The 20,380-nt window shown below is 35.2% G+C and overlaps 3 protein-coding genes and 1 long non-coding RNA gene across 5 annotated transcripts; 3 read left to right on the top strand and 1 right to left on the bottom strand.

Moving 5' to 3' along the window:
• The first annotated feature begins 1,287 nt into the window (after positions 1-1,287).
• On the top strand, positions 1,288-4,855 carry LOC130717832 (TITAN-like protein). Its single transcript, XM_057568210.1, has 7 exons — positions 1,288-1,766; positions 1,849-1,975; positions 2,067-2,382; positions 2,479-2,552; positions 2,880-2,925; positions 3,226-3,647; positions 4,337-4,855. Exons 1-7 carry the CDS (start codon positions 1,477-1,479, stop codon positions 4,370-4,372), a joined length of 1,311 nt encoding a protein of 436 aa, XP_057424193.1. The 5' UTR covers positions 1,288-1,476; the 3' UTR covers positions 4,373-4,855.
• A 336-nt stretch (positions 4,856-5,191) lies between these two features.
• LOC130747648 (glucuronoxylan 4-O-methyltransferase 1) lies at positions 5,192-6,142 on the bottom strand. Its single transcript, XM_057600642.1, has one exon. It carries the CDS (start codon positions 6,140-6,142, stop codon positions 5,192-5,194), a length of 951 nt encoding a protein of 316 aa, XP_057456625.1.
• Positions 6,143-9,633: 3,491 nt separating this feature from the next.
• Positions 9,634-11,781, top strand: LOC130717823 (uncharacterized). The gene is made up of 3 exons (XM_057568200.1): positions 9,634-10,345; positions 10,426-10,530; positions 10,660-11,781. Exons 1-3 carry the CDS (start codon positions 10,298-10,300, stop codon positions 11,599-11,601), a joined length of 1,095 nt encoding a protein of 364 aa, XP_057424183.1. The 5' UTR covers positions 9,634-10,297; the 3' UTR covers positions 11,602-11,781.
• A 2,738-nt stretch (positions 11,782-14,519) lies between these two features.
• LOC130717815 (uncharacterized) lies at positions 14,520-18,383 on the top strand. 2 transcript variants are annotated; one of them, XR_009012410.1, is made up of 5 exons: positions 14,520-15,352; positions 15,433-15,514; positions 15,952-16,026; positions 17,040-17,144; positions 17,522-18,383. It is a non-coding gene; the product is annotated as an uncharacterized LOC130717815 (long non-coding RNA). The 2 variants fall into 2 exon arrangements; XR_009012412.1 differs by lacking the exon at positions 15,952-16,026.
• The last annotated feature ends 1,997 nt before the right edge of the window (positions 18,384-20,380 follow it).

Below are 20,380 nucleotides of genomic sequence, written 5' to 3'. Positions count from 1 at the left end.
TTGTCTGAGATGTGATGGTGCATAGAGGTGAATGAGGTGGAGAGTGTAGTGTGGTAGTGAAAGTTCATGGTTGTAATGTATATGCAAAAAGCGCTCGCTTTTAAAAATATAGCTCCAAAACTTAGAAGAACAATACTATAAAATGATCAAACATGTATTTATAGAATTTGATATGAATGATTATGAAAGTGTTTAACCTTGTCTAGTTATTATAAGTAGTTTACGAGATACATATTGAATCATTAACTCTACACCTTAACATTTGTTAGGCTAGTTGGTTGGACGAGTTAAGACTTTATCTTGGTCATCATGGTCGACTAGCTTGATGTTCACTTGGTTGTGTGCATTTTGGGCCAACAAAAAAAGTTGTGTGAGTTTGAGCGGCTATCTGGGTTAACAAGAACAATATATAATTAGTGGTCGTATTTTAATATTCGTTTATTCATAATTATTGCTTAAAAATCATTATATCAACGATTATTAATAGTTGATCATCGATGAACCACTTCAACAGTAACTTATGGGTAAGCTTGACCTGAGTTGAGTTTTGCATGAATAGCCATGTACTGCTTAAAAATGTTAATGTCTGAATCTGACTTATTACTTGTCATAGACTTTATTCTAGCCTATTAACCTTCTTAAAGACATGTTCTATCATAAAAAAACTAAGTAGCCAATAAACTCATGTTATAGAAAAAATTATTTGAGTTTAGTGCAAATATTTGAAAAAGTTTATATAAATTTCTTATGATTTAGACACCGACGGAAGCTACCTTGATGTGGACCACCGTAAGGGTGGAGGCGGGCTGCTGCGCGATTGCTATGGTCATATTGGATCCTTGGCTTTGCGAGCCATGGCAGCAACGGTAATCCTTTCCTCGCAGAGGCCTTAGCGCTTCAGGATGGGTTGGTTATGACTTGGAACCATGGTCACCGGCGGGTTTTGTGTGAAGTGGATTGCGCGGGTCTGATTACGGTGTTGAGAGATGGTGATCGTTGGCGGCTGCATGATCATGCTGATGTTTTGGGAGCGATCTGAGAGCTCCTTAACAAGAATTGACAGTGTAATATGAATTGGATTAACAAGGAGGGTAATGGTTCAGCTGATTGACTTGCTCGTCATGGAGCTTTCTCTCAGGTCACCGGTGTCAAGGAAATTGTTGCTGCCCCTCCGGAGTTGGAGTAAGTCCCCTTGCTTTCTTTCTTTTGTTGTTTTGCTTCTATTAATTTTCGGGTGTAAAAAAAAAAAAACAATTGCTTTCAACTTATTTTCAAAAATTACCAATAAAAGTTGATACTTAGTTTTGCAAGCTATTAACTCCACCATATGCAAACTCTTGCCCCACTCCTCCGATACTCCCTCTCCACACCACCGCAGCCAGCCAACGACGCGACGGTCATACGCACGTCGACTACGGTGACGCACTAGGCAGCCACCACATTCACCGCACCCTTTCCGTGATCGTCGATGATTCAATGGCGCAACAATCTGAGAAGAACAAAGCAAAGGGAACGAAGAAGAAAAGCGAGTTTGAGTTCTGCAAAGTCTGCAACCTAAACCACGACCAAGGCCTCCGCCACAAGTACTTCCCTAACCACAAGAACTCCCTCCCCACCTTCCTCTCTCGCTTCCGTAACAAACTCTCCGATGTCCGCTTCTTCCTCACAAACCCTATCGCTCTCGCTCCCAATCTCGCTTCTCGCAACAGCTTCTGGTGCGTTTTCTGCGACCAAAACATCGACGAGCTCTCTAGTTCCTTTGCCTGGTATCGATTTCTCGTTTTCGAATTTTCAAATTGTTAGTCAAGGTTTCAAAATTGAAGAGTTTCTGATAATTAATGTTGGCAGTGCTAATGCTATTCATCACCTGGCAAGTGTTGAACATGTGAAGAATTTGAAGCATTTCTTCTGGAAAAACGGTGGTGCCATGGATCAGTTGGATAAGTACATGTTTTCTGATGATGATTTAGCTAAGGTGATTTACATGCTGAGCTTTAGGGAAATCATCAAAATCTCATGATTTGGAATGTAATTGTTGATAATTTGTGCTTTCTTTGTGATTGCAGTGGGAGAAGAAGTGCATGGCAAGAGAAAATGAAGCTGCATTGCCGAGCGAGGGAAGTTGTTGTGGAGCGGTTTCTGCTGGACCATCAAGTGATATCCAATTCAACAATGGAAATATTGATAGTTTTGAAAATGTTTACTCCAATTCTGTGAAATCGTATCCTTCGAATGTTGTTTTGCCTTTACATAGCTATACGAATGAGTATCAGGTATCCTCTTCAGGACTATCTGGAGTCGGCAATATTGGCCAGTTAGATATTGGCAACTCTTCGGAAGCTTGCTCTTCTGGGAATCCTTTTGCTTTGCAGGATTTTGCAGGTTTGCTGATCTTATTTTTTATTCTTTACAACTATTGTTTACATGTTGGATTTGTTGAAATTGGGACTTATCGTCTGTGTGCTTATGGTGTTTCAGTTGAAAATAGGAGCCATTCTCTCCCGTGCAATACTGGACAATGGTCAAGTGATGGCCACTCTCGTAATAAAGCGGTAAGTTCGTGTCTGTGTGTTTGGTCTTAGGCTTTGATTGTATCTCATTGGAATGTAACTATTTTAGTTTCAGAGTTCCACTCGGTGATTTCATCGGTTTGCAAGATCAATGTACCTGAAGTTTTGCCTTAAGTTATCTATAATTTTCATGTCTTAATGATCAAGGATGCCACTTTCCTTCTCACAATGCATGCTTGTACTTTTTATAATCTCTAATGTATTTTTTATAACATTTTTCTGAATGTTACTCTCTAGTTTAATAGCTATCTAATCTGATGTGTAATTTCTACACTGATAAAAGTTTTGCATTTTGTATGAGTGTACCAGGTTTTTGACAATCGTAGAAAGGTAACCAGAGAGAGCAGTCAGCAGGGTATTCATTTATAATTATGTATATGTTGTTTTTTCTTTTGTTCATATTATTATAGTATTATATTGCGAAGCATGGGCCAATTGAATATGTTCATTCACTGAACATTTGCATTTGTTGTACCTAACATGCAAAATATTTAAGAAGAATATCAATGCAACAAAAAACAAAAAAGTTTAAGGTTTTACTATAGCATTATAAGTTTATAACTCACTTGTACATAGGTAGCTTAACGGAGGTTGAGTATGGGGCTGAACTAGTGTGCATGATGCATTTTCTAGTAATGATTTCCTGCATTTTCAGGTCCACAGATGCTGACCCGAATCCCTTCTGTGCGTACTGAAAGTAATGGTGGAAATGTTCATTCTGAAGCACCTCCGCCATGGTTTGAAGGAACTGAGGAGGTTCAGATACACTCTAAGTCTGTTCTAGAAGACCTTGTCTCCCATTCTAACAAGTCTGGGAAGTCCAAAAAGTTGAATCCAAATAGGGTGGGAGCAGCATGGGCAGAAAAGAGAAAGATTGAAATGGAGATGGAAAAGAGGGGAGAGATTGTGAGGAATGAATATGATGCCAACTGGCTTCCTAATTTTGGTAGGGTCTGGCAATCTGGTAGCAGAAGAGAATCCAGAAAAGAATTCGAGAGGGAGAAACCAAAGTTATTAGATGTTGAAACTCAGTCAGAGATGCCAATCAAGATACAACCTTATGTTAGCAAAAGAATGGTGCGTTTTACATTCTAATGATCATTGGTCTCGTTTCTTTTAAATCTGTTAGCAAAGACCAGCCTGGCTTGGATTAAACTTGCCAAACCTGAGTCTGGCCTGTTCAATAAATAGATTGCAATATGGACTCTGCCTATTATACCAATATGGCCAAACCTGTCTAAAATGGTGGGATGGACCCAAATGGATAGTACACCTTTTTTACGCTCTGTAAATGGGATTTCTGACTAACCCATGAGCCAGCCTTCAGAGCAAACAATTTTTTGTTTTTGTTTAAGAAACAACCATTAGTAGGTTGGCCTGGCTTATGGCCTATTAACTATATATTTTATGTTTTTTCTAAAAAAATTGTTATCTTAAATGTTGTGTTTGTTTAGTGAAAAATTAATGATTTCTATGGATTTTTCGCTATTTAATTAAGCCTTAAAAATTTCTTATTATACTAACTGGATGTTTATGATTCAATCTCTCAGTTTGTTGCCCATCTCTAGGGTGGCTTCATGGCAATGTACATAGTTTTCTAACCTTGATTAGGGTGAAATTCAAAGTTCCTTAGCAGATTAGCCTACGAATTTGTAGCAATTGCACTAGTCCAAGCTGTTCCTTCTGCAATGTACTTTATAGTTATCATCATGATATTTTTCAATATGTAAATATTTAAACACATTTCTTCTGTTTGTTGTTTGCAGCGGATGGATAGTGGTGGTGATCAAGCAAGTGGGTGAAGTTTCTGGTGGCAAGCATCTTCAGGGAGTCATCTCTATCATATATGTCTTTCAGCATTTTTTAACATTGGAGACTGAATGTAATTTACACAAAGAATATGGTGCGTTCATATCAACCCTGAAAAAACACTGCAGTGGTTGTGCAGTATTGATCCCAACAATGGTTCAGTAAAATAGATGCATACATTAAGCAAAAATAGGCTACCTTAGGATGGTTGCTGGGTGTTACGGAGAGTTTGACTTTTGCCAACCAGTTTGATTTTAAACTTAGGATGGTTGCTATTGACATTTAGGTAGGGGTTGCTTTGCAACATGTTACTCAAGGGAATGGGGCAACTTGTCTGTAGTAATGTACAGATACTGATATTACTTTGCCTGTTAGTTAAGAGATATATTTTCAGTATTTTGCTGATGCTGTGTTTTATATAAGATGTCAACACAGCACGTGTGTAATTTTAGCTTCATTGAGTTGCAATCATTTAATATGTTGGGTTTCTTTTACTCTGTATTCTGTATTCTGTAATGGCTATGATTACTTAGACGTAATATAGGTAAGATGATGACCGATCCTTTGTTGTGAATCACATTCTAACTATTGGCTAGGGATCTGAGGATATTATGTATTTGAGAAAACCTATTAACTATCAGCTACTATCATATAAGGCTCTTTGATGCCGTAGGTAATTTCTGCAAAATGGACAGTGTTTGTACAGTAATACTAGTTTAGCGTGAAAATTGCTAACTGAGTGATGACATTTGCTGAGTGTTCTTACTGTCTCTTATATATCATCTCTGTAATATGCTACTGCTTGATAGTAACTATTCCGGCAGGCAGAATGTCGTGGAATTGAAGTGACCTGTGATCCTGAAGTGCCATAACTTCCCTTTAGAACACAATAAGTTCTCATGGCAGAGGAACTCCCAGGAAAACCACTTCTCTATCATTCGATCTACATCATGTACTACTACATCAGAAATGTTCCCAGCTCTAGCTAGAACACCAGCCGTGTATATAGTAGCCATTCTGCCCGGGGACTCTGGTGAATCCCCACTGGGTCCATCAATGACTATCACATCCCAGTTCTTTTCATACACTTCTGCTGGTAGATTTTTCAATGCCAGCTTGCATTTTGATTTCTGAATCAATATGGGGTTTGGAGCACAAGCTTGGTTCTGCCTTGCATGCTTGAGAAGCTTGTAAGCTTCTTTTGCTGGCTCATTATTACCAAGTTTGTATGCCCTTGTACTGTTGTAGTTTGCTATTTCCTTGCTCATCTTATCAAGATCATCTTCGAGAAAAATGGTGGTTCCACCTGCATTCAGTAAAGAGAGAACAAGGTACTGGGGTTGGAACCCAAATAGGAGGAGGTTGCATGGGGATTTGAGAGCAATGAGATCTGACAGTACTTTGAATTCTTTATTCGTTAGGGCGGTGTTGGGAGGTCTTCTAGGCTTTGAGGACCCGGATGCATATGATGCAACTTTGTTGCGTGCCTGAGAGCTGTTTTGGGGAGCTGGAGACATTACAGATAGCCCTGAGGATGAAGATGAAGTACGGACACTGAGGCTTAGAAGCCTAAGTATTGATATGACCGACAGGATCAGAACTAGGATAGGGATGAGTTTCTTTTTGGTGAGATTCATTCTTTTCGTCTCTCGGCAATATTTTTGGCTTGGAGGTTGATTTTCATGTGCCTGAATTGTGAGTAGAGGAGCAAATTGAAGTAGAGGTGAGGAGAGAGGTCGACAATGAATTACATCAGGAGGCATCTTTGCTTATTTTCCTTTTTCCCCCTTCTTTTATTACTTGTTATTTTCAACTGCTTTATTCTCTCCCCTGAGCAACACAGCTGTTACATTACATCCTTCTAATAGATGTTGTGGCCTTATGATGATAACGTGCATCTTGTTGAGTAGGGAGGAAGGGATGCTTTTACTTTTATTACAGGTGTTACCTTTCTTTTCGTCCCGCTGCTGGTTGTTACCTAACTGTTGTGGTTGCCTAGTTGTGCTGGAGAAATTCAACTGCATTTATCAAATTGTGTTTTGGGTGTTTGTTTAATTGTTTGGTGATTGAGTAAGCTTGAAGAAGGCTTGTAGGTTACTAGGTCATTTTCACACTTCAATCCAATTGTTGTCATTTCATACACGTGGGCTATGATTCATGGTTTGTTAAACTTTTTCCCTTTGTGGTATCAATTTTTTTTCTTTTTCATTTGAAGCATTAGCTTGTATTTTGATAGAATTTGGTAGTCAAATGGAGTTGAAGAGATTTTTCAATCAAAAGTATAATATTTGATGAGATTTTATTTTCGTATTAGGCAGGAGAAAAGAAGGAAAATAGCATTGATTCCAAGGATAAATTTTCATGTCATAAACGGCGTGCTTTGCTGTATGAAGAAATGATCCAAGGAAAGTTTTCCTCAAAGGTCCCAAGTTAAAATTTAGATCAAGTCGTTTCATATGAACTTAGGACCATTTGAGGACTCAACGTTTGCCCGAGTTATGAAAGGTCATTCGGGCATAATACTGTAGTCTGTAGATCTTAAGACCTTTAGTAGGTTTAGAATCTTATGAGTCATATACGTTTGGATTAATAATAAATGATTTCTTGAAGACTATTGAAGAGTTGGTCATTTATAAACGGATAAAATTAACATAATAGATGATTTGACTCTGAAGTCCTTTGCTTCTTTATATCTGAAGTGGTCATTTATAGACTAGACGGATACAAATACAATTAACATAATATTTTCGCTTATTAGCATTTTTTGTCTCTCACTTATTATGATTTGACAGTTCTGGTCTCTCAGGAAATTTATTAGCATATAATGTCCTTCACGTTTACTAACTGTTGCAATTTTGATTTTTTTGTCAACGTTTATCCAATATTTAATGATTTTTAATGAAAAAATCAATTGAAAATAAGGCTTGAAGAACAATTTTACATTTTCTAATTAACCATTTTATGGTTTCTAGTTTTTTTTAATTGATTTTTTAATCAAAATCCGTTAAAAAGTGGATGGAAGTTAACGGGTAATCAGCTTCACACATGCTAATTCTAAAGGACGATTATAGGCAGAAACAATGATCTACTTTGAATTTTCGGGTATTTCCCGTGAACAAATATGATATGCAAATCCTTGATGATTATTACACCAATCACTTGCTAAATTATTATTAGTTTTATAAGTTATCACCAACCACAATAATTTTTGGTAATATGTTAGTATATCACCCGACATTTTGACAAATCAACTCTCAATAAACTACTTAAATCTTTATCATTTGCACACTCCAACTAACTTATGATTTTCGTAAGAGAAACTTAACAAACCCCCAATAATCATGATTAAAAGAAAAAATTCCTAATCAAATTAATCGTGTTTTAATAAATTTATATGTGAGTTTCTCATTTTATCAACCCAACTTTATAGAATAAAGAAGTGAGAAACTACCTAATGCTGCATGCGAGTCATTTCCATCGGGGACTTCAACAATTTCAGCTAATATCATGCCACTAATTATTTGTTTTATGTTAATGTCTGTTTAACACTATGGTGATCACCTTGTTTGTCCATATCTAATATTCTCTTGAAGGCATCTGTAAACGGCATAACTCTCTCCATCTCTAAATAATTTTTCTTTTGGTATTGTATTGGTTGATTTATATTTATATTTAAATAGTTTTGAAGAAGTCATTGGTATTTTTTAACTGTGGGAAACAAATACAGAGATGAAAAGGTCAAATACCTAAAAGACCCTAGGTGCGCAACATGTAGCGTGAGATAGGGAAAATATGATTAAGAAATTTCCCATCATCTACGATAAGGGTGTCCATTAACCCTTGATCCATGTCCATTAAATCCGCACTTTATTTAGTTTTATCGGGTCTAAAAATAAGTTCGGATTTAAAAACGGATTTAATAAATAGTCCCAACTTATTCTACAAACACCCTAAATTACCTACTAGCTTTAAAATATGGCTTTTTATGTGGGATTTGTGGACGGAGGATAAAAATTTCCTGAACTGACATCACACAATTTTCAATTTTATGTCATAGTAGCTCTTCAGCCTCGAACATGTATGTATCTATACTCTATAGTCAAATATTATATTAGAAAAGGATCAAATTATTTAGATCGATTCACATCTTATGTCATACAAAATTTAGTACAAATGATTTAATAACCGTATAGTTTCTTTAATTCAATAATAGGATAAAAAATTAGATTTTTACAGAATGAGTAGTATTTATTATTGTTTGATGACATTAGAAATTGGCTTTCAATTTATCCATCGGACTAACTTGCACCTCATCGAGTTTCTTCAGGTTTAGAAATAAGTTAGTGTTTGAAAATTGCCCCGATCAATATTTAAGATTGTGTGAAAGACAATTTCAACGAGTTCCAACCAATCCCACAAACACCTTAATCTTCGATAAAATCTTTACCCCTTTTAAGTACTTTTTAATAACCTGTATTATATCTATTAAGTAATATGATACTTATTTTTCTCTAACTTTAATCAATCCTAACAAATTAAATTTGAGTGTTTGCCATTGAAGATGAAAAAAAAATCGTTTTCATTTATTCACTTTCTGAATGTGTCAAATATGATTTTTAAATCATTATTTTATACAATTATTTTGATATATCTTCAACTTTTCACATAGCTTGACACAAATGATCGGAGTTCCGAGTTTAACTAACACTTTTTCATATGTTGAAGATTTGAACCTCCTGCGTCTAGGAAAAGAGCAACTCTAGTAAGGGAGTTCTCCTGACGCTTCGGAGGCCATGCTGCCATAACGCGAACTCACTTGCGGTAGTAGTTGGTCATGGATACCCAAGAGCGAGGCTTTATTGGTTTCCTTAATATGCAGCCGACGCCTTGACAAATAGTTTGGAGGTGATTTTCCTCTGTTCTACCATTTTATTCAAAAAATAATAATATGCATGCAAATTTTACGACACCAAAGTTCGATCACAGTCAATTCTATTCAGATTTTCTGGACTGTATTTCATCTAATGCCTTTAAAATCAGCTGCTAAAACTATTAAAAGGCCTCTTCAAGTAATTTAATAGTAAGAATGAAATATTCACTTTGATATTATGCTTAGAATATTTTTCCAAAAGGAGGCCTTGTCTATGTTGACATTCCATCAAGATTCTATAATGGTCACTTTCCATCAAGAATATAAAATTCTCAATAGTGATGTTGCATTACCAATTAACAAATAGGGTGATGTTGTTGCCATTTGAAAGCTGCACCTCAAAAATCCTCTCCTAACGTGTTCTTCACCTCAATTTACAGAATAGGAACTTTAGATCAAAACCCAGGTTCAAGTTTTAATTAAAGTTTAGGCTTTGAATGTTGAAACCAATAATTATTTTGGTTCAAACGAATATTCTGTAGAATATGGTGCAAACCATGGTTAAGGCAAGAGGAAGATATTAAAAAGTGTTGCTATTGTCTTTGTTGGTGTAGTCATCTGATTTTGTTTGATTTATTGGTAGTGTCATCTTAGCAAGTTTAGCTAGGATAGGCCTTCTTTTCAAACATGCTTCATTTCTTCATCTTTTCCTTTCAATCTTCATTTTCCAGTGGTTTCTTTTGATCCATGTTAGCTTATATCAGTGAGATTCACAAGAATTGGCTTCATATATCTTTAGTTACCCTCCTTCCTCTTCTGTTTCTGTGTAGTTGTTTGGTTCAATTTTATGGCCCCCACATGTTTGCTTTAATCTCCCAGAACCACTTCAGCTAGAGGGTCTTGCAAAAGGGCTTTTACACACATATAACCTTAAATTCTGTTTTGCTTTTTTCCATCTCCCTGCCTTGTACCTAAGATTTTCTCAAATATTTTGCACTTGAAAACAACCATTTTAGGCTCTGTAAGTGGTGAAACCAAATATTACTCCATGGGAACAAATAAGCAGGAGCATGAAATTTCAGACCCAGGATCTGAGGTAAAGTGGTCATAATTCAAAGCTATATTCAGCTCAAGTATAAAGGCTTCAATAGTTCTGAACTTTACACCCTTTGACAGGTAACAAATCAGGAGAAGGTAGAAAATGAGGTCAAGGACACTCCAAAACTTGCAACACACAAAATAATCACAGAGAGCAACAAGTCAAACAGCATGGTCATTAAGGTAATTATCATTTTCCAGTTTTACTCTTTGTTGTTTGTAGAGTTTGTATCATATCATATGTCATGTTGTATGTTACATGGGATAATTGAAGCTTAACAAATGGTTTGAATTTTTGCCAAACCAAAACAGAAACGACACACGTTGATTCCTCCTCACATCATAGCTGAAGCGATATCGTCGATCCGTGACATTGATATTAGATGGTCAGGTCCAATCACACCAAAAGAAATGGAATATGTTGAACAATATGTGTTAGCAAAGTACCCAGAATATGAAGGGCTAATTGAAGGAGATGGAAATGGGGTAGACATGTCTATGTTTATGATCAATGAGGAGCCTTCAGAATATGACAGGGGAAAATCACCATGTGGGACTCCAAGTCCTAGAGAGTCTTCAGCATATTTGTTTGGCACTAATCTCCCTGAAACGGACAGGACCAAGATCCAGTTAGAGCCATCAAGGTTACTAGACATTCTCAACAAGAAATCCTCATTCCCTGGAAGCTTCATATCGATCCCGGAAATCCAAGTTCGTAATAAGGTTTTGAAGCATTATGGGTTGCCTGATGAGGAGTACCTGGTTCTCTTCACTCCAAGCTACAAGGATGCTATGATGTTGGTGGGAGAAAGTTACCCTTTTTTGAAGGGAAACTTCTACATGACCATTCTGGATCAAGAGGAAGATTATATCAAAGAATTCGCATCTTTTAAGGAGTCAAAGGTGATCTTAGCTCCCAAAACTTGGCTTGATTTGAGGATCAGAGGGTCACAGCTGAGTCAAAACTTTAGGAGGAGGTGCAAGATCAGCTCAAAAGGCTTGTTCTCTTATCCATCAGATGCTAGTGGAACTATGCATTGGATCTCTGAGGCTCATAGGAACAGTTGGCATGTTCTACTTGATGCTTCTGCCTTTGTAGTGGGAAAGGATCGGCTTCATCTTGCGCTTCACCGCCCCGACTTTGTGGTTTGTAGCCTTGACAACACTCACTCCAATCCTTCAAGAATCACTTGCCTCTTGGTGAGAAAGAAATCCTTTGACACCTCAGGTGCTTCATCTCAGGTAGTGGAGTGAATGAAAAGAGTGCTTGTTTATTATTTTAGATGAGATTTGGTTTGAAGTGCTGAGCAAATAGCAAATTTGGTATCATGGACTATGAAAATCCCCATGAATTTTCCTGGTGTACTTTGTAGATTGAATAAATTATATTTGACACATACATATAGAGGACCACTTGTTACTGGTTTGGATGCATATGCAATCTTATTCACCTATGTTGTCAATGTTTGTATTCTTAAGTTTTATGTGGTGCAAGGAAATAATTTATAATTTTATTTTACTTTATTAAAAAATGGTATGTATTCTCATAAAACATAAAATAAGTAATTTAATATTAAAGTAAATATTAAATGTAATTATTGAAAATAAAATTAGTGTATGATATTGAAAAGATGCAGAGGAATATATAAGATAATATTTTTTGACACTTCATTCAACTAAAAAAGAGATCACATTTATAACATAAAAGGCAATGTGATGATCCTAACTTAGACATAATTATGTTGCTAGAGTTTTCACTCCTTCGAACATGAACCAAATTACAAAAAGAAAAATAAGAAGTAAGAGCTAAGCAATCTTGAATAATTGATGATATATAATAGTGAGTTGTTTTGATTCTTCCAAGCATTACAAATGACCGTGCCATCTGTCTCGGATAACACCCTCTGGAAACCAAGATGGTATGACATATTTGAATTGCCCACCTAAGTCTTGATTTGAATTACCAAGTTGGATACAAAGCTCACACACATCTATAATAATTTCAGGTACAAAATGAAATGAAAAATAATATCTGAATCATTTGATGTACTTATGCCAAAACAACATCTGACATGCCTAAGCTGGGCATGTAGTTAGATCAAAGTTTCACAAGCCCAATGCACGAACTTCATAAAATACAAACTGAAATAATTTGATGTTCAATTGTGCTCAGAGAGCCAGATATTTACTCTGTTATGATGTCTTCATTATTTTAGGAACCAATATCCCTTTTGCAGTTTCTCTTGGCAAAAATGATCCTTGAAGGTTTACACAATCTGATCTCTTCAGTGTTAGTGGCAACATCCTCATAAATAAAAAGACTAATCTAGATTAGATGTTGAGTTTAAATTACATGATAAGTCAAGTTGTATGTAATAAATTGTCACTTATAATTAATGATTGTTGTCTAAAGGGTTGAAGTTCCCCTTATACTTTGTATGGAAAAAAAAATTAGCAGCCAAAAAATAATCCTCTTAAAGAAATGCATCTAAAAAGATCATCAGTACTTTTTCTATAGTCTCCATCATGGCACATCTAACTTCAGAAACCTGAGCTTTCACCTTTGAAAGCTTGCTTATCTCTTATGGATGACCAACACCATACTGCATATATTCATTCAATTTTGCCTGAACAAAGAGCTTGATACATTAGCCAAACCCAAAATACAAGCTTTATAGAACACAAGCTTAATACACAAATTCCTTGTTAAGGTTGTTGGCAGGAGCTGTACGTAGCAGCTTTTCCACCACAATAGTTTGGACATAAAGTCATCCTTGACACGGTCTAGAAAAGCCATGGGCACCTGCCTTGAATGGTAAGGCTTCAGCCAAAGATGCATCAAGCGTGGCTGGGATAAACCAAAACCAATCCAAAACCTAAAGACATATTGAAAGAGAAAGCAATATTAGTTAATAGAAATGTAATATTTTCTTCTTAATCATGTCAATTGTTGGGATGTGAACTTCTGAAGGATAAAAAAACCTTCATATTATTCTCTAAATAATTATAAGATTATGGAAAGGAAACCAAAGTAAAGAAAAAGGAGTTTGTGGATCAAAGGAAAATTTGAACTCAGCTATTTGGGGATTTATATTGTACCTGGATGAATGCAAGTCGCAAAGCACTCATCACATTCCCAAAGCTTCCCCACGTTCAGAAGATATGGCGTGGATGTTCCCAAAGCTTGTTCACTTCCTAACATAGCATCTTTGACCTTCTCTCTTCGTTGTATGCTAATAAGATATAGATCATCCTCAACCGAGATAACCTTGGTCAGCTTATTGTTCTTTTCATCATTCTGTAAGCTTCTCTTCTGAAGTGCCTTTCTATGGAAATTCTAAATTGCAAGGTTAAATAAATCACCACTACCTTTCCACTGACCTCATAATTGATAGTTCAGAGGAGTATAGTCATGGTCTGACTTGTCCAGCAGATATATCCAGGAATCCAAGTCATTTTTTGTTTATACTTTGTGTTAGACTTGATTGATCCTAAAATCACATTAAAAAGCACAAGTTGGAAGAATTGTTACCTGTATGTGAGCACTCTAGCCATGGGAGTCATTTGTAATTACTGAGAAAACCACAACAGGGAACAGAGAAGCTAATTAATAAATTAAGCATCATGAGTGTCAATATATCCAAAAGTTAGAGCAGCTTTTGTAACTTGCTTCACGAGTGAAAACCTGCAAATAGTTAAATATTGGTAAAGTTGTGAGATATAAATTGAAAGTACAAGCTCAAATCCTATAATGTGACCCTTCCCCTTTTAAAATTCAGTGGTGCTTTGGTGTGAAGACTAAAATTGAAGCAAGCATATACCACAGATATAAAAAGAAGTTATAACATGTAAACAATATGTGCTATCAAGTTGAAGGTTGAAACCATAACAATTGTTGAAAAATGACAAAGCCATATGCATCATGCTGAAAAAAAAAACTACTTTTTTTTTTTGAAAGGTGTCACGTCCCACATATTATTAGTCTATTATAATATAGGAATTGTGAAGCGCGTAATATAGTGGCGCCACCTCATCATTTATACTGCCTGCAACATTGTCCAGCTCAGTATTTTTGTTGACTGTCACATTGTATTCTTTACAAGTATTCAAGATGTAGAACTAGGACTATAAATCCCATAAATCTCACAAATCTTTTTCTAAACCTTCTTTATTCTTCTCCAATCCTCTCTAGACACAGCGTTCTCCAGTTCCATGAAACGTTCTCAATCTCAAAAATTATGCAGCCAAGCGTTACAATACAACCATCTATATTCCAAACTTCAATTTTTCCTCCTTATTGATTCCACTTTCTAACTGTTACATCTGCACCAAACTTAATTCTTCTCCCAACTTTATATTTTCATTCCATTTAATTCCTTCATTTTATTTATGTTCTATATGTTTCCACCAATCCAAAGTAATTTTCTTATTGCCATGAGACGATTTTGTTCGCGCCTCCACGCGTATTCTTCTCCATTCTTCCTCTCTGGCTACCGATGGTTTTTTCAAGCCTAACCTTGTCTTTCTATGATCAGGTAGGTAATCAATTTCATTCCTCAACCTCTACCTTAGGTTTTTCACCGTTCTCATCTCCTTCAAGTGAATGGCATCATCTCATCCGCTCTGACATGTGGTCCAACCAAGGGGTACACGCATAAAGAAAGTGCCATTTTCTCATGCCTAAATTGGCTAAGTTGCAATATATAACTTTCCTTTACCCCCTTTTATTCATTTAGATATGATTACATATTTACATATGTATGATCATGCTGAGGTTTTTGTTAAGCTTCAACGGAATGAATCGTGTTTTGCTTGAGTGTTAAAATCATCGCCTGGGACTAGCCGTCATGGCTTGAAAACTCGGGGCTGAAGAGTGAAGACGCAGCACAGTGATGTGCATACTACTCTACGAAGATTGTGAGCGTAGATAAGCAGATAGTGTTTCAAATTTAGAGTCACCTCGTTCCATTTTTCTCTTCATTGGTAGATTGATCACTAATTACAGGTTTGTCACGCATTATTCGCTTCAATTTTCTCTTCGTTGGCAAATTGATCGCCAATTGCAGGTGCGTCATTGATTCTCAGGCTTTTGCTCTTCAACATGCACAAACACAATATGAAGGCCAATCGCTCAGCCCCCTTCGCTCAGTCCCCTGCTGATTGTGTGGTGAGTTTACCCTAAGGACCCGTTTGGTGGTCATGATAGGATATGATATGTGAACAGGATAACAACAGGATATGACAAGAGCAGGATAGACTCTTATCATATCCTGTGTTTGAGGTGCACATAATAAGGACATGATATGATAAGGAAAAAAATATCATATTTATATTTGAATAAAAAATACATTTAAAAATTGATCATTCTATTAAATTTAATTTTTTTACATTTTCATGAATGGGTCTATATTTTAAAATAAACAAAATAAATTTAAATTTTATTAATTAACTTATTTTATTATTTTAAAGATAACCTATATTTTAAATAAAATCATGCGGTTAACCAATTGGTTTTGATTTAGTTGGACACGTGATAATTAACAATAAAAAAGTTAACTATGCCTTTGTGAGCTGCTAATTGATTACATGATGCTGCCCTTTTAGCTCGTTTTGCCTTGCTGCCGTTGCCGCTGTTTCTGTCCTGATTTATTTGCTGCTCTCCACCTACTTTATTTTCTTGTAAGTTTTGGTGTTCGTGACTTCATTACCTTAGGCTAGTAGTTAAATTAGAAAGCTATTTTCTTTAACATTGTTTGCCCTTTTTTTTTTTTGCTTTCTACTTGACAGATTCTAGCTAATCTGCATTGTACTGATTTGAGTTTCGTTTATATATATTATTCTCTTTTTTCGAAAAAAAAAAAAAATATTATTATTTCAAAAATACTTTATATTTAAATTATAAATTATTATATAAGTAGATAAGTAGTTTTAAATAATAGGAGATGAAAATAGAAAATTAATCTATTACTATTAAAAAAATAATATTTGTAATCAATGGTTTCACTTAGTTGTGACACGTGATAAACAATAAAAATTAACTAAATTAAAAATATTATTATTTCAAAAATACTTTATATTTAAATTATTATATAAGTAGATAAATAATTTTTAAATAAGAGGAGATAGAAAATATTAAATTAGTCTATTATTATTAATAAATCAATATTTGTAAGTTAGTATTTTATTTTACTATTTATGAATAATAATTTTATTTATTTTTTATTTTAGTTAAATTAACATTTTTATACTTATTAATTAATATTATTATAAATGATAAATTATAAAATATTAAAATAAATTAATTTGGAGTTAGGATACTGAAAGAAAATATATAATTGGTATCCTATCCTGTTCTATCCTAAGTCCCCCTCATGATAACTTTTACACATGATTGACATGATAGGATAAGAGACAGGATAGTGTTATCCTATCCTGCTAGCGCAATAAACAACAGATAACAACAGGATATAATTATTATCCTGTCCTATCCTATTTTGTCATGGTCACCAAACGGGCCCTAAGAATCTATCAATATTATATGATTCTCTCTATCTCTCACTGCCATACTATTTGTGCAATAAGGTTGGCAGAGAAAAAATAATATGCATCTACTCAGGTCTCATTACCTTCTCTGTTTTGGCACCATCGGATACCACTATTCTACTCTCAGCTTGAATCTTCGATGATCTCAGGACTTAATAGAAAAGCATGATGAGTCAAATAATACAGCTGCGACAAGGTGAAGGAAGCAAGTGACAAATGCCATAATATCACTCATTGCTCCTCTTTCTCATACGGTAAGCTACCTACTCTCTATCTCATTTCCCATTCTCTTTTTGGTTTCCAAGAAAAATAGAGCAAAAACAATATATAGAATCTAACTTTCCATTAAGTCTATACTATTTACAAAAGGGGAAACTTAGATACAGTACCATTCATGCCGTTGGTACTGTTTCCAATAAAATAAAGACATCTGTCCCATTAATTATTGTTCATTGTTAACCGTTTTGCCTCGCCTTCCCTGTTACAGTGTAAGATCATCACTTTCTAGATCTGAATTTCAATTAAAGAAAAAATCATGCTTTGAATCGAAATTCCAAACAGCTTCAATCCTTTCGCTAAAGTGTTCAAACAATATTTCCAACCAATTTTCTTCTTGCTTTCACTGCAACAGTACGACCTCATCTTAATTTTGCTAGTTCAACATAAGCTCCATTCTTCATGGCTCAAGCTCCATGCCCCACCAACACTATGTCGCCGACCAGCGCACCGCTGCAATTGACAACAGTGATGGATAAAAGGGGGTCAATAATGGAGAAAAGGGGCTAGATCACGAGCATCATCCATCAAATTGCAGCACCCAAACGACGAAGCCCGCAACCTGCGACCACGCTAGCAATCATGTGTTCCGCCTTCACGGCAAGAGCAACACAGAGATCTCACGACTCCTTCATTCTCGTATGACCACCAAGCAAGAGACGACGTTGTTTATTGAGTAAAATACACTCACCCCCCTCAAGATTTGTAAGAATGACACTCCACCCCATTCTTTTTAAAAATCTACACTCCACCCCATTTTTTATAAAGGCAAATTTTAGTGACGAAAACAAATTCCTCACTACTAAAAACTAATTACTAATTAGTAAAAATTTAAATAAATTTAATGCATATACACTATCATACATTAATTTATGAAAATAATTTTACTGAATTAAATTTAAAAAAACCATCCACTCTGTCTGTTAAGTCCACGTCTCATCTATCTCCAAATCATATTTCTCACCACAAACGGCCACCACCAAGCCTTTACTCCCTTTAACACGGCTCCACTGTCCCACAATGTGAAGCCCCATGGCACCTCCATGCCTCAAAGTTTTGTTGCGACCTGAACCCCAGAACGTGAATCGCACATCCCTAAAGCCACTTGTTCAACTACTTCTTGTGAATTTCACCCATTTAAGTTGTGTGGTCTTAGATATTGTTGGATTTTGTTAAAAACGATGCTCCACCGCCTCGTTGGGCTCTAATAACCTCAGATCCACTTCATATTTTCATAATTTTGTTTCTCTATTTTCTTCACCCATTTGTGTTGCTTTTTTGGCCTACAACCCAATTTTGAAAATTGGAGGTATAAAGAGATTATTTTGATTAAAATTGAATTATTACCAAATATGAAAACACAAGCATGTTTCACTATGTTCGAGATATGGTTTGTAAATCGGGCAGGTGTGCTATTGCATAATTTGCATTATGAATTTACGGAGGAAAAACGCGATTGAGAGAATGAGGAGGATTGTGATGTTTTCATTTTTAAATTTATTGGATTATATTGATTTTTTTTTTGAAATTATTGATTAACAATTTAAATAATAACTAATTATTAATGAAAAATATTTTTCGTCACTAAATTTGCCTCTATATAAAATGGGGTGGGATGTAGATTTTAGATAAGAATGGGGTGGAGTGTAATTCTAACAAACCTTAGGGGGGGTGAGTGTACTTTACTCTTGTTTATTTGTCTTGGAGTTTTAATGCTCATCTCAGCTTTTATTTTATTTATTTTTTGAAAAAAGAAAAAAGAATAACACGTGTTAAATTTCAATTGGAGAACAGTACCAACCATACATATGGTACTGCATATAAGTTTTTTCCTTTACAAAAACGTGTGTGTGGAGAAGAGGACAGGTTAGGGATCCAAAAAATATATTTTTTATGTGAGCGGTCAATCAAAAAAAAGATATGCAATATATTTCGGTTCTTATTTGGTGTTATATGGTCATATATCGGTTAATTCATATAGTTAATTCTTTTGACAGAGAACAAAAATACTTGTAAGCAGGGCCGACCTAAGGCTCAAGCCACTCAAGCAAGGGCTTTAGGCCCCCTAAAAAAACCTCAAAATTAAGAACTTTTTTTACTAAGTAAAAAAGGCCCCCAAAAAACTAAATAAAATATTTTTTCCAAGTAAAAAAGACACTTTAAAATTTTTTGTAGGCAGCATTTAGTGTTAGGCTGGCCCTGCTTGTAAGAGGGTCATTCTTCTCAGATTCAACAATTTGTTCTTTATCAAAGGAAAGTAGGAAACCACACTTAAATTCATCATGCCAGCCCTAATTTTGTTGTTATCAAATTTGCAGGGGCCACGATCACTTCCCGTGTATGGATAGTCTTTTTCTAACATTACTCCCCCAGACGGGAGTACATACTCGAATGCAGTGTTCATCGGCCCACCATTACAACCTGAGTCACAAGCTTCATCTCATAATTTTTCTTCCACTATTATGGAGTGCATGCTTATGACCCTTGGATTTTGACTAACCGGTCTCCTGCAAGAACTTGGAAGAAAGTATTTGATTAATAATATGTAAATTTAGCTATTCATTCACAGTTTTGCTAGGGAAGAAAATGGAAAAAAAAACTAAATTGATTTCACCTAGTCCAATAAAAAAATTCATATAGAGAAAAGATTAATGATTTAGTCCAAAGAATAGAAAGATTGTTGATGAAACAAAATTATTTAACTAACACCTAATGTACCACCAATTCACTTAATTATTTTATTTTAACATTTCTAGATATTAAAATATAACTTTTAAATATAGAAAAACCAAGAAATCATTTTCCTCGCTCATCGTGTGGATTTGAGTCTAGTTAAAATAGGAATTGTACTCACGACTTCGTCGAACAAACGTAAATGAATCATCAGGTTTGACAATAAAAAACCATTGGATTAACTTCAGATTCCATCAATTATGTGGTTAATTTTCGCATAATTAATCATCACAGCAAATATTCATAATATAAAAGCTCTTCAATTGTACAAAGAGTTTCTCCAAACATGAAAAGTCAAAATAATACAAAAAAGTTTTACTTGGCTACTTTTGCAACTTAGTTCCACCTTGGCTCAACTCAACTGCTATTAAGTTTTTCTCTCACATCGTGAAAATTCACTACTTCATTCTTGAATGTGCGGTATTTATTTGTTTCAAGTGAATAAAACACAATGTCTTGGCCATAAAATCTGGGAAAATAG

This window comes from Lotus japonicus, chromosome 1 (assembly GCF_012489685.1).
Source record: "Lotus japonicus ecotype B-129 chromosome 1, LjGifu_v1.2".
NCBI lineage: Eukaryota > Viridiplantae > Streptophyta > Magnoliopsida > Fabales > Fabaceae > Lotus > Lotus japonicus.
This window is presented reverse-complemented; position numbering and strand designations above follow the sequence as displayed.